General features: G+C 40.4%; 1 protein-coding gene across 2 annotated transcripts in view; it reads left to right on the top strand.

Annotated features, from left to right (window-relative positions):
* arhgef10la (Rho guanine nucleotide exchange factor (GEF) 10-like a) overlaps positions 1-14,563 on the top strand; it is a 108,734-nt gene that overhangs the window by 18,473 nt on the left and 75,698 nt on the right. For both annotated transcript variants that reach the window (XM_025060488.1, XM_017036759.2), the window contains exons 4-11: positions 2,352-2,518; positions 5,407-5,499; positions 5,884-6,014; positions 7,206-7,301; positions 8,647-8,755; positions 9,672-9,772; positions 10,505-10,582; positions 12,950-13,129. In XM_025060488.1, coding sequence (XP_024916256.1) covers positions 2,352-2,518; positions 5,407-5,499; positions 5,884-6,014; positions 7,206-7,301; positions 8,647-8,755; positions 9,672-9,772; positions 10,505-10,582; positions 12,950-13,129 — 955 coding nt within the window. The remainder of the gene's footprint in view (positions 1-2,351; positions 2,519-5,406; positions 5,500-5,883; positions 6,015-7,205; positions 7,302-8,646; positions 8,756-9,671; positions 9,773-10,504; positions 10,583-12,949; positions 13,130-14,563) is intronic.

Here is a 14,563-nt window from a genome sequence, read left to right as displayed (position 1 = left end):
TATTCTTTTTAAAATCATAATTAAAAGAACACACACAATCTTAAGCAATTGTATATCAGTATATCTTAAAATTTTTGCCAAAGGAGAGATAATAATTTGCTGAATATTCAGTAAATAAACCCGGCACGAGCTTCCAAATTTTGGAACGATTCTGCCGCCCCAACAGTTTAGCACCCCTTCCCTTTTACACATTTCCTTCCTGGCGTGGTATGTTTTTATCCACGAGCTGCCCATCAGTGTGACTGGCTAATGCTGCTGCCATGATGAGAGCTGCTGAGGTGTTTAGAAAAGGAACGGATTTAATTAGTGTAAATGGCTCTCTCCTACGCCACGGATCCTGTCGTATTATTAGTCATGTGGGGGAGGACAGGTCCTCTCTGGCAGCATCAACACATGTCATGTGACGGTTATGTCAACAACATTTCCCCCTGCGATGTCAAAGTCTGTTTTAATAGCTGGTTCATTGCATGTTTTCACACACAAATTGCCGGTGGAGGTAATTTTGAGCCGCAGGCACGGCCGATGATAACGTGACAGTGCTCAAATTAAATAACAAGTACAAGTTGGGTTTCATTTATTGAAATACAGCCGAGCACACGCTGCGTTGGAACAAGTGGGTCCCACGTACTCTGAATAATGCAGACGTTTGAACACATTATTGTGTGAAATAATTTATTTTATTTGAATAATTCCAAAGTTAGGTTTTAAAGGTGGCCTTTTTTTGGACAACCAAAATGGCTGAAAGCAGTATTTTGTAGTTTGATTCACTTGTTCCTTGATTAAACAGAAAAAAGGAAAAGTCAAGGACTCTTGGCCTTTTCATCTGATTTGTTTAATATACATAAATAATGAAATCAAAAGGATTGCTGGTTTGAATCCCGGCACAGAGTTTGAAACACGTACTCCCTGAACTCCCTGAGTGTTGGGAGTGGTTCTGATCAAACGCAGTGAGGAAATTCCCTAAGGAGATTAATAGAGAGCAACAAATAAAGTAATTAAATAAAATAAATAGTTAAAAATGATAAATAAAAATAAAAGCGTAGATTGAGAAGGTCGTGTCTGACTGACTGTTATCAAGACAAGACGTTTATGAGGAGCACGGACAAAAGTCTCTGTAAAGTTCCATTGTTTATGCCTCGCAACTTGATGCTAATCTGTGTAATCTGTGTGTGTGTGTGTGTGTGTGTACGTAACTGAACTGCCTGCTGTCTCCTATTGAAAATATTTGATGATCATGAAAAGGATAATCAGACAGTGAGACTGTACATGTAATTAAAAGAGGAGGGGCGTGACCCAGTGGTGAACTGACATCTGTCTCTCTGTTTTACAGTGTTGGAAGTTGCATTAAAGTTTTAATCAATTAATTAAAATGTTCCATGACTGTAGTAATTGTTTGTTGTCTGACAGTAAATGGTAAAGTAGACTGTACTTGGACGTGCAGCTACTAAATCTGGAATCCAACCCACAACCCTCCGACCGTCAGACAACTGCCCTACCTACTGAACTGTAGCCGGCCCAATAACGGTGCACTGATAAATTATGGAAATATTAGCAACAAAAAGTTCCTTTTTTATAAATAATTTCTTCCTTTGAGAGTCCACTGTAGTGCTCTTTAGAGCGCTTCCCCTAGAGGGCGCCTGAACACTACAAGGGAGGCAAAAAAAAAAGAAAAATATTGGTGGAACAAAATAACTAGCTAACTCGCATAAAAAAGTGTTTAGGAAGTTTAAGGATGGGTTTACTGCGAGAAAACAGAAGAAGTATAAAATGTATTTTGTAAAAATGATTCTATAAAATGTATTTAATTTAATGTATTGTTTAAAAAATATTATATAGAAATAATTTTTTGAAGTTAGTCCAAAAATTAAGATAATATTACTAATATTGGCGATGTCGTCTGTGAATGGATGTGCGAGGGTTCAAAGCTGCTGTTGTCTTGTCGCTCCTTGAAACTGAGGCCTTCAGTGTTTGACTTTGAAAATCCGGCGTTTTGAGATCTGTTTTGTATAAATTATACAGACGGTGCAGTGAAACGCTTGTTCTTTGGCCTAAACCCTGGCTTTAATACTAAAGGTAATGGAAACACATTGACTGTCTCTGACACTGCTCTGCAAGGTTAAATATGGGAATCTGGAAAATGGAAATCATCATCATAAACTGACAGCAGCAGTGTGCGTCGTGTCAGTTAGTATGGAGTGTGGGTTTGCATGCTTGGACAGACGGGGTCTGTTCCAACCCCCACCTCCAGCCGTTCCGCCTGCCGTTCCTCTCAATGAGATGAACTTGTGTTGAGCTCCCGGGCTCTCGGCAGTGTTAGTTTAACTGTGTGCTAATGTTTGGTTACCTTCCAGGGCCTCGGCAGCACACAGGCCGGCTACCTCGGCTCCTTGTGTGGGAACGGAGGTGCGGGGGCTTCCTGTGGCGCCGTCAGCTGTGGAGGAAACGCCGGCTGATTCAGCAGAACGACAGCAGACAGGAGTCTTCGGGGAACTCTCTGACTCCAGGGACGCCGCTGAAGGTACAGAACTAGATTATACACTGATGGGAAAGTGATGCACCTTTATACTGTAGATCAGGGGGTTCAATTCCTTAGCCAGAAAAGATTAAATCCAAGGTTGTCTTGGGAATCAGACTCATTCCACCTCTGTGATTGTGTTCACATCACACATGGAGCTGATAGACAACCAGGCCGGACCAGAGTGGAGTAAACAATAGTGTGGTCCAGGCTGTAATGATACTGGCTGGAGGAGAGGTGCACTGATGAAGTGTTAGCACGCTGCATCTGTTCACCTTGATGAAAGCTGACAAAGTCGTCATATCACAGACCGGCTGTTGTCTCATTGATTTTTACGGTGAAGGACACACACACACACAGTGTATAAATGAAGATGAATGTCTTTGTCCAAACATACATATAGGCTACACTATGTCTTCTATGGAGTTAGGGCAGTTTCTTTCACACACACACACACACAGTGGTTTCAGTGTTTTGTGAGCAGTTCAATAGGCCTAATGTTTTTTCCTAGCCCCTGATTCTATGTCTATCGTAATTATTTTTATATAAAACAACCCAAAGAGATGTAGCTAAACCAGGAATACACACACACGTCACACAAGCATGACTTTATTCCCCCTTTCTCCACATTTACACACCCACTGTCTCACAAGTCCCGCAAGTGAAAAACCATTGAAAATGTAATTAATTTGAACTGCCGAGAAAGAGTCAGTGGAGGTCTGCAGGACGTCCTCACAAAACAGTGTCTCCGTAGCGATAGCACTTTTATCTTGTCAAATGTATGTCCCCACAAGTTTAGCTGTACAAACTATTACAGAAATAAAAACATAAACACACAAACACACATGGAAAGAGAGAGAGAGAAGAATGTGTGTTCTTTCTTTCTTTCTTCTTCTTTTCCAACTCCCTCTCTCACCCCCCCCCCCCCCACCCCCCCCCCCCCCTGCTTTGATTTGATTTCTACATAGACATGACATGAATCCAATTAATTCAGGATGAGGATCAATAGAGAACCATTTCCATGAGGGAAAATTGCTTTTGGATTTCAACTCAGTCAGCAGTGCTGCCGTTATTTGAAGGTGGCTCAGAAATGAGAAATGTAAAGGAGCCCTGCATTGCTGCACGACAATTTTATTTTTATTTATTTATTTTTTATCTCTCTCCTCTCCTCTTTTCATGTGTATTTCTACATTTGCACACAAAGCAAACAGACAGAAGACGAATGAACGCCGGTGCAGTGATATTGATGGCGTGTCTGTCCCAGTGCCATAATTGTGTTTCAACATTTAGACGGTGAACATATCAGTGAGGTTGACAGAATACATTTCAATTTGACCAAACCTGGTTGATATCCAACTGTTTATTTATTTCTGTTGTGACGTGGAGTTATTTCACTGAACGCTGTTTCTTAAGGCAAACAACATATTCATAATAAGTTTGTTAATAATTCTGTGATCTCCTGCAGAGTCTGTATACTTGAGGACCATTGTGCTGGGTAAGAGACAAAAAAAGTTTAATAAAAGAAAATGCAGGCAGGAGAAATAACAAGGCGTGTTCCCGAGAGGCTTTGCTGCTTTGCAGATATTTTAAAGTCGGAATAAATCAGCCTGAAACCCAGTTGTTTTCTTTGTTATTCACTCTCTCTACTTCAACTAAAGTAGAGAGAGTGAATTGGTGAGAGAGCGGAGTCCGTAAGTGTCTGGACCGAGATGGAACTTTTCTGTCTGGTTTCTAAAGTTTCAACTTTAATTTAATGACTTCAGTGTTCTAAAATTACAGGGACTTTTTAGGTAAACGATCCATTTTAACAGGTAATTCAACAATTCAAGGTGGCAGAGAAAAGGTTTGTTCCCCAATCATCAAGTCATTCAACATTTAACAATAAAATTTTTTTTTTTTACTTATAAAGAAAAAACAGAGCTGGAATAACCAACAAACTGGCCCCAACCAAAGGCAGCTGCAGTCAGCACCCTGGCAGAGCTTTTGTAGTTTTGAAATTCATTTGGTCTTTGCCCAAATGCTTCAAACAGCCATTGACCGCAGAGGATTCTCAGCCAAATATTACAAAAACAGCCAGCTTCTTTGTACCGAGCCCAATTAATTTGGTCTAGGCATCAAAAAATGTTTTTATTTCCTGAATGTTTATTGCAAACCTTCAGTTAAAACCCTTCAATTAGACGCGAGAGTCTCTGCTTTATTCACGTCTTGAATGTGTCATTAAAAATCCATTGTGTTTTAAAGATCCCAAATCCTCTCTCTGTCTGAATGCCTGACGATATTGGGGAACGTTCGTGTTGCTAATCCTGTTTTGGAGAAAAAAAAAGAAATAGTTTGTCTTTGTTCTCCTTCTGGATCGTGCACAAGGTAATTTCTGACTGAACGCTCGTGAATGATCCGTGACAGAAAACACATCTGCAANCGGGGTTGGGGGTGGAGTAGAAGTTGTTGTAGACAAATCAGGATTTAGAACTAAATCAATAAAGCTCACTGAGCTAAATTATCCTGAAACACTCTGGAAGCAGTTAATGACAAATGCTGTCAAGAGCAGCACACGACGGGTCAATATCTCACACCAGGAAGTTCGTCTCCTCACATGGACAAAGACGTCACATTAACCCTTTAATCAGCCGATCCAGGTTTTCTCTTAGTAAATTCAAAAATCGCTACATTTCAACAAAAACAAGTATTGCAATAATACCCTCTAAGTATTTGTCTTCTTCTTCAGTTGTACTCTGGGTGGTACAACAGATTCAGATAATGTGCAGTGCATTTGTTTAGGACAATCAATCCAATTGATCCAGTGTGCAGCTAAGCAACAAAAGACTAAGGATAGAGACACGATCTCCACACAGTACATTTACTTTTCTTGTTTTTCTTGTCTCTGTGATCAGTTTGCGTGGCCGGCGTCCAGCCCCAGGCCTCACAGTTGTGTGAGGTGATCTACGATGATGTTCCTAACGAGGACCTTCTCTCTCCTGATGAAGGTCAGTAGGCCAAACAGAACCAAACCAACCGCCGTTTTAGGACATCTGTTCTAGCCTTTGTTTTTTTTTTTTTTTCATTTTTCTTTAATGGTGTGTTATGCAGTAGTTTTGATCAGCTAAGACTGTCTTTGAAGCAAGCATAGCGTGGTGTAATGTAATTTCCTAAAAAAAACTGTCACCCCTGTAAATATCCAAGTTATCCTGGAAAGCTGGATAAACTCAGAAAATGACACACTAGCCTCATTTGACCAAACTGTGCTTTAGGTCTAAAACTGTAAATGAGAACAGGCCCTCTCTACCAGCAGGCACAAACAGACCAAACCCCCCCCCCGTTTTAGGACATCTTTTTTAGCCTTTTTTTTTTTTTTTTACATTTTCTTTCAGCAGACATGATTTATGAAGACGTGCAGAGAGACGCTGGTCCTGTGAATGCAAACAACGGCTGGAGCTCCAGTGAGTTTGAGAGCTACGATGAACACTCGGACAACGAGACCAAACTGCCAACCAGGAGCAAGGTACTTATGGGCGTGTGCGTGTGTGTGTGCAGCAGTGCAGTGTAATTTATCCTTTTTATTTCTATTATCCTTATTAACAGGGCAGCCCTCAGCCCACTGCAGCGGTTTAGTAGTAATCATGTAATGATATGTAAAATAAAATTAGAAAAAAAAAAAAAAACACTTGGTGGTCCTCGCCCCACACTTTGGAAACCACTGGAATCCAGTGACTGCTGGATTGGGCTTGCAGTATAGGGACAAGTTCCTGTGTGGTTTGTGAACAATAATAAAATCTCTAAAAAGTGTAGCCACTGGATTGTTTCACAGAAGTTGCCTTATTGGATTTACCAGGTAGTGAAAACTAACATTAAAGAAACTGTCAAAAATGATCAAAATCGTATAAATACCTTTCTATGTCTTTATACTTTAAAATAACAATTAAAAAAGTTGTTTTCTTTGCTCCTCCTTGCCTTCTGCGGCACATCTACAGTGTCACTAGCGTCCACATGATGGCACTGTTTGCACATTCACACCGTACCACATTTTTTCCCCTATTCGTCCTTTAACATGCGTGCACTAACGCTGGCATTTTTTCTTCTTCCTGAGTGGTAATAATGAACACACATTGTTGAAATGAATCATTATCAGTAAAGTTGAGACACATTTTGATCTTTACACATCTGTGAACTCTGCAGCTGCGTGTTTACCCAGAAATACCAGGTTTAATGCTTGGACGTTCATGTTGCATTGGTACTTTTTTTTTGGTATAAAAAAATTAGATACTCTCTTTTTTGCCAAGACCTTTTAGCTTGATTAAATTGAAGAGTTAAATAAAACTAACTTTTATATTTAGGTCCCTCCACACAGCTGGACAAGCCATTTAAAAAACCATGTAGTTCTAGATTGTTTTTAAACTCTAATTTCTACATGTGTACCTGCGGATATTTCACACTGCTCATTTGAAGTTGAATTGGATGCTAACTGCCTACTGTGCACCTCCACAGTATTAATCACTGCCCATTTATAGTGCTTTCACTCTTTATTACTTCCCTTTGTTGAGTAGCTTTTTTTTTTGCCTTGATCACTCTGCCTTTCCAATTTCCCCTTTTCTACTTTCTCCTCTCTCTTGTTTGTTCTTCTCTCTCCACCACGCCTCTTGTGATTTAACGCGACCTTCGCCCATACCCTGTCTGTCCACGTCGAAACCTTTAGCTCTCACCTGAGGTGCGTCGGCTGAGGGAACGCTGTGCCAGGACCAAACGGGAACTGGCCACCAGGCTGTCTGGCAAACACAACTATGACATCAAGGTATATTTGCAGCAGAAAGTGAACGGCTGAAAATCACACTGTTCCTCTGCAGAGCTCTGAGCGCTCTGCTGTGCGACTGCGAGAGAAATAATCATCACCGACAACTCTGTGTGCTGTCTTCTAATCTTTTCTGATCCTGAGGCTTCACTGACTCTGCACCTCCTTCTTTAACCTGTCTGTTAACTGTGACTTTCTCTGGAGACTCTGTCAGGATCTTTCTTTTTTGCTAATTGTCCTGGTTCTATTTGAAGGCACGTACTTCCTTTAATGTGTTTACTTGAATGAACTGCATTGTAGCATAAGCTGAGGACACACTGCAAGAAAACTGTATGAGACAGTCAGGAGTGGTAGAGAAGATGTGAGGGTGGTGCAGGACATGTAAGAGGCCAACAAGGCAGTTGTTAGGTGTGCTGTTGGAGTGACTGATCGGTTCAAGGTAGGGGTCGGGTTACATCAGGGATCAGGGTCCATTTTTGTTGTTATGCTAATGGTCAGGTAGAAGCAGCAACAGAAGTAGCTGGATGGTAGGAGGAGGGGGAGTGCAGACGAGGGAAACCTGGACTACAAAAAAAGAGCTGAATTGAACGTAGTTTATTGCTGTTTATTTATGACTGTGGGCTATAAACCAGGGCTTTCAAACATCTGGACCTGGGGCCACATCTGGCCAGTGACTACATGTCAATACTAATTCAGTAGTTCTTCTATTCAATTATAAAATATACTTTGGTTGGTCGTTTATGAATAGGAAGTACAGATGTACCAGCTGTTTGCACTGCAGTATTATAAAATTGTTAAATTAAAAAAAAATTTTTTTCTAAAATATCTGGTCTTCTTGTTGGGACAGAACACTGACGTGACCCTCAGTTGGATTTGAGACCGCTGCTGTAAACTGGATAGATCATTTTTTTAATTCAAAGACAGTAAAGACAGTGTAGTGTGTCCCCAACTTAATACAATTCAAAACCTTCAGTTCTGATGTAACATCAGTTTAAAAATACTACAACCCTGGGTGTACTCTGGGTTATTTGGGATCTGGTTGGTGATGCTCGGGGTGGAGTTTGTGGTCAGCCAAAAGTTCCTTCAATCGGTGCAACCTAACTGCTGCTGTGATGTGGAGCTCACTGTGTTGCCATAATCTCTCCATGATACGCTCATAGACTCAGTGATTAGAGGCTGCACAGCGACCCACAGGGAGCCGCAGATGGTGGGATTCTTGATGAGCCCAGTGAGCGCCACTTCTCTCATCTCCCTCCAGAGGAGCCCCAGAGATTATCAAGCCTTCGCAGCATGACAGATTCCGTGATCTCTGACGCTCTCTTGTTTGTTTCTGCTCCTTTCTTTTCAGGTCCAGCAGCTCATGAAGGCGGCGAGGAGCGGGACCAAGGATGGGCTGGAAAAGACTAAAATAGCCGTCATGAGGAAAGTTTCTTTCCTGCAGAGAAAAGATCAGCTAGGTAAGGTGCAGAAAGTGTGAGCCAGTAACTCTGCTGTTTGTAAACTTCACCATTCAACCCGTGTAGTCTGACTGACGGTTTCACTGATAGAAACCGAACAGAGATTGAAGACTGTACGGTGTGTCAAATATAGTTCTTTGTGCAAAGCAGCTCAGGCGACACAATATACGTCCCATCATTTAACAATAGAAGATTAGCATCCTTAGCTAAGAGTCTATAGGCTCTCCATAAACTGCATATACATCTTACCCACGCCTCCACCTAATCGCCGAGCCATCACAGAGGCAGAGTGGCGAACGCTGCTATTTTTAAGCGTTGATCTCAGGAAATCTTTGCGCTATTGTCTTTTTATTTCCCCCATTCCTTCTGTTATCATGTGAGCCTTTGATGGAAACTGTGGACGTTTCTGGCATCGATGTTTGTGTCAACATTCATGGGTTAATTGTGTTCCCTTTTTGGAGTTTGAACGGTGAAGTGACATGAAATAGTGAGGTGCCAGTGCGGCGTTCAGAGAAGAACTGTGTGTCTGCCTCAGTCCTTCACAGATGCACTATTGTTTTGAGCAATTTCATATTATTTCAAAAAAAATTGCCTCTCCCCCTCTCCCTCCCCCTCTCCCTCTCCGTCTCCCTCTCTCTCTGTCTTTCTCTCCTCTCTTCTGTTTTATCAGCTTGTGTACTTTTTTTCCAGACAGCACAGAAGTCTCTTCATATTTTGGAGGTAATAAACTTTGTGTGTCGCAGTGTGTCTCCAGCTGCAGTGAGATCTGAAGGTTGCCTTTTCCCTGTTCCCTTTTTGTCTCAGTCTCTCCCACACACACACACACACACACACACACACACACACAAAGAGCTTTTCTTTAAAACATTTCTGTATTTTTCCCCTTTGTCCCTCCCCCTCCCCCCTCTGTCTGCAGAAGAGGAGGATGATGCAGGATACCTGGATGTGGCGGTGTCAGAAGTGAAGCATCCACCACCACAACTGAGCCCCATGCCAGAGGGTCTCACCAGTCACCAGGTGCACCAGATTGTTGTCTATTTTTCTCCCCTTTTGCCTGTTTATACACTTTTATACAAAGTCTTCATTTTAATTTTGTTGGTAATACATTTTATGTAATTAAAACCAGACTGTTCACCAAGGTAATAGACCTAGAGCTTTTAGAGCTGTTTGTTAGGCAAAATGACAAAAACAAAAAACAAAACTCAGTTCCATTTAGTAAAGATGAACTCACGTAAATATTCACAAATACTTTTCTTTTATTAACATTTATTATTGATGCTATACTTATTGGTGCAATTTTGTGCATTAGTGTCTTTATGATGCTATACTTATTGGTGCAATTTTGCAAATTGTATTACATTTTTTTATTAGTGTCTTTAAAAACTGGACCTAATGGAAGATGAGTCCTTATCTGGACTGCAGGCAGGTCAGATAAGAGCCAATCGGAGATCCAATCAGTGATCCTGTGTCTACTAGTACAAAATATTACATTTTGCATTTCAGTTTCTTAACCCTAATAAAACAAAGACTAACTAAAGATGTTGTTTATGATGTAATTGGGTCGAACTCATTTCCACTGATTCCTACTCAGACTGCGGCCGTGTTCAAACAGATGTTCCTCCTGTTCCAGTGTTATTTTTCTCAAACGCCTAAACACGATCATAGCCTGTCATTCCGTGCTGTACTTAACTGCAGACCCATCATGTCCTCTTAGTGCCTGATTTCCTGACTGTTATGTTTTCTGTGCAGGTTGTCAGACGCCATATCCTGGGCTCCATCATTCAGAGTGAGCGCAGCTACCTGGAGTCTCTGCGGAGAATCTTGCAGGTGAGTTGTTTGGTCCCCGCTGTCTTCTTCTGTCACATGCAATATCTTCAATGTTTAGCCATTATGAATTACACTGAAGAGAAGAGGCTGTGATATCCATCAAATTACCAGGGTGTCTCAGCGTAACTAATCTTGATGAAACAACCTCCCTCATTTCTGCAGCTTCACACTGACGTGAAGAGAGTGCATGTCGAAACCTGCACAGCGAGTGGAGTTCAGTCTTTCTTTAAAAACAAACAAAAAAAAAATTAGACAACTTACAGAAGTTATTGACTGAAAATACATTTGGCAATAATCCACGGCCGTCTGGGTAATAGAGACTGCATTTAAGGATTTAAGGATTTTGAAGTTTGTGTGTTTAGAGATTTCAAAAAAAAATTAGACAACTTACAGAAGTTATTGACTGAAAATACATTTGGCAATAATCCACGGCCGTCTGGGTAATAGAGACTGCATTTAAGGATTTAAGGATTTTGAAGTTTGTGTGTTTAGAGATTTATAATAATAATAGGGATAATAATAATAATAATAATAATAATAATAATAGGGATAATAATAATAATAATAATAATAATAATAATAATAATAAAAACATTTTTATTTATAGTGCAGACTTAAATATATTGTAAAATACAAAAAAGAAACTGCAGTAAAAAATATAAAATAAAATGATATATTTATATATGTGTATGTTCAATGTGTATGTTACTGATAGACTCTGTATCAGTAAAACTTAGAATAAATAAAATGAACCCTTCTGCCTAGTTTACACATCCAGCTGAACAGGAGGTGAGCAGAGTTTTGACACAAATTGTGCATTTCAAATGAAAAAAAAAACTGTCTTTCTCACTTAAACTGTGTAGCACTTTTTCCAATTTTCAATAAACACACCACTCCAAATGTTGTTTTGAATAAGTCTCAACAGGAAAGTGACTTGGTGAGGTGTAAACGCCTCATCTTTTCTCTGTGCTGTTTAATGGGGAAGAGACATTAGCGTATTCTGGTGTGCTTTATCAAACTGTAACAGTGACTGACTGGTGCAGAGCTGGTTGAAGTGGAAAGTCACAGAATCTGCCCATGGTGTTGAGTATGAGTATTCAAATGAAGGATTGGTAATGATCCTGATACCATGCCTGCCTAATGTAAACGGCAGTCATTTTGGAATTGTTCTGACAAACAAATAAAGGCTACTACAGTCGTTTGCTTGTTAAATACACCGTTAAACATAATATGCTCTTTACTTGACTTGTCCTGATTCAAAGAGACCATGTTTACTGGCTCCACATTCTTTTCAACACGTTCTGAATTTATTCTTTTTAATAACGTTGTCATACTGCAGCTAACCAATAATAAATAAAATACTTCTTACCATTAATGTGACTTCTGTTGCTGCGTGGTTTTGCTGATGGCTTTGTACTGTAGTCTGGTTGATACGTTGTGAGGTTTAGCTTCAGGTGCCGTTTTATATTTGACCGTTATCTTTGTATATTAGCCACACTGCAGAACCTGCTCTCTCCAAGTTCCTCTGTACATTCATGCTGTAATGTATGGCAGTCCTCACCTTTTTTTCTTCTACGTTGTCAAAATGTTTTGCTATCCATAAATGAGCGAGCTGACTTTTTGATTCAAAGGAAGGAAGTTTATTTCTTGACTTCACCTTGAAGGACAGCTGGGATCTGCTCCAGCCACCTGCAACTCTGAGCAGGAGCGGTAGAAAATAGATGGACTCAAATGCAGAATTAGAATGCTTTAAATTCTGAACGTTATTCGTAGCACTGTAGAACTTTCTGTAATGATTTACATTAAAGTGTCAGCTGAATTATTCATTTCTTATAATGTTAGGAAATGTTAGCTAAGTCATCAAAAGAGCCACATCTGGCTCGCAAGTCATAGGTTGCCGACCCCTGCCCTGGGGTGTGTGAAAGTACCCACGTAAGAATCAGTCACTGCGCTTCCTTCACTGTGTTACTTTTACATCTGTAACTCTGCTGGGAGCTGCTCAGTGTTGTCATTATTCTGTCTTTTATGATTACAAGTCACCTTGAGTTCTGAGCATATTTGCTCATGGCAACTGCTGCTTTATGGGTGAATCCTTCGGATGGATTGATGTGCTTCCAGGCGGCATGACTACATTTCTCCATCGTTCTCCATTCACGGGGTGTTTGATAGTTTCCACTCATTTGGTCTGTTTGTGGGGCTGAAAGGAAGAGGTGGACTCTGATTTATCACACACACATATATGTATACGCTGGGGTTAGATAGATAGAAGTACTTTATTGATCCCAGGCAGGGACGTTACAGAGCCAATGTATGTATAAATGTATCTCTGCTCATAAAAGTCACCGTCTCTACTCACAATCTCACCAGGAGTATCATAGACCACTGATGGAGGCAGAGCCGCACATCCTGAGTCCACGCAAGATCCGTCCTATTTTCTACCGGATCCGAGAGATCACACAGTGTCACTCCATGTTCCAGATCGCACTGGCGTCTCGAGTGGCCGAGTGGGACAGCTGCGAGAAGATCGGTGACTTATTTGTTGCCTCGGTGAGCGTGCATGTTTGGATGCGTGTCAAACAGAAGAATGAAGTTGGAGCCTTGTTTGCTGCATTATCTGTGGTGTGTGTGTGTGTGTGTGTTTCAGTGAAGGAAACGCTCCAACATTATCTGGCTAGAAGCTCTCATGCTTTTCGTTGCATTTTTTAAATATTTAACATCACAACACCATCTCTGGCAGCAGTCTGTTAATGAGCCAGAGTTTTTTTTGTTTGGGCAAACAGTGAGCGTTGACACCAAACAGAGACTCAATTAAGGTTCTGATGGAGCTTTCCATAAATGGTGCCTGAAAATTTCCACATTACAGTGATATTGGGATGCTAGTGTTTTCTGTTTGTAATTTCCGAGCTCTGTGCAGCGTGTTTGTCCATTAAATGAACTCATTATCTGCCTCTATGACTGGTAAATGCAGAGCTTTCCTTCTGCACTGGCCAGGACGTGGCTGCTTCATTGATATCCTATAGACCTGGCGTATCGAAAAATAGTGGGTTGTGGGCCGGATACGGCACTGACACAACCTCAAATGGGCCAAGTCTATGTTCTGGTATTGGCTTGACATTTAATATACAATGTACAATATACTATAAATATACAATATGATCCAATATATGTACATATATACATATATAAATATATAAAAAAATATATATATATCCACATATATATACTGTATATTTATTTATATATCCCTACGGACATCCATACATAAATATATGTGCATATATATTTATACACTCTATATATGTTTATCTATGTGTATATTAGAAATGTGGAGAATAATCAGAAATTCCTACAGATGCCTCACAACATGCTAGCTACAATGCATCCCTTGTATTTTTTTAAATCTATTCTTATGTTTTGAGCCAAATGTTCTTAGCTACCCCTGGTTGTTAGCCGCCGTCTAGCCCAGCTAAATTTATTTGGTTGTAAATCTAGCCTAATTAAATTTCTCATTGAATAACCCCTATATACACTCAGTGTTAATAATATAGGGAGGACAGTATTGTAGTAATATCTGAGAGGAAGAAGGAAGGATCCTAAAGGAGGATGTGAGCAATGAAGGTTAATTCCTTGGTGTGATTTGCTAATCCCCACATCACTCCTCAAACTGCCACCATCAGCTGCCTGGTGTGAGTTTAATTGAGGAGGGAGAATAAATGTCTACCACACAACACACAACCTAGACTAACCTCTTTAATGGCTCGTGAAGGGTGTTGCAATAACTGTGATGGTAAACAAACCAATTTTTTTAAAGCACTATACTTAAATGGCCATTTCTCCAGCCTCTCTTTACATTGAAATTACCCACAGGTCGCCCCAGCAAACAGGATGGTTAGCCACACATTTCAAGATGTCAGAGGAAATTACTAGACAGGGTTGGTGGATGTTTGTGGGCGTAAGGACAAAATAATCAAACATGGCAGA

Source organism: Cynoglossus semilaevis, chromosome 11 (genome assembly GCF_000523025.1).
Source record: "Cynoglossus semilaevis isolate Cse_v1.0 chromosome 11, Cse_v1.0, whole genome shotgun sequence".
Taxonomy (NCBI): domain Eukaryota; kingdom Metazoa; phylum Chordata; class Actinopteri; order Pleuronectiformes; family Cynoglossidae; genus Cynoglossus; species Cynoglossus semilaevis.
This window is presented reverse-complemented; position numbering and strand designations above follow the sequence as displayed.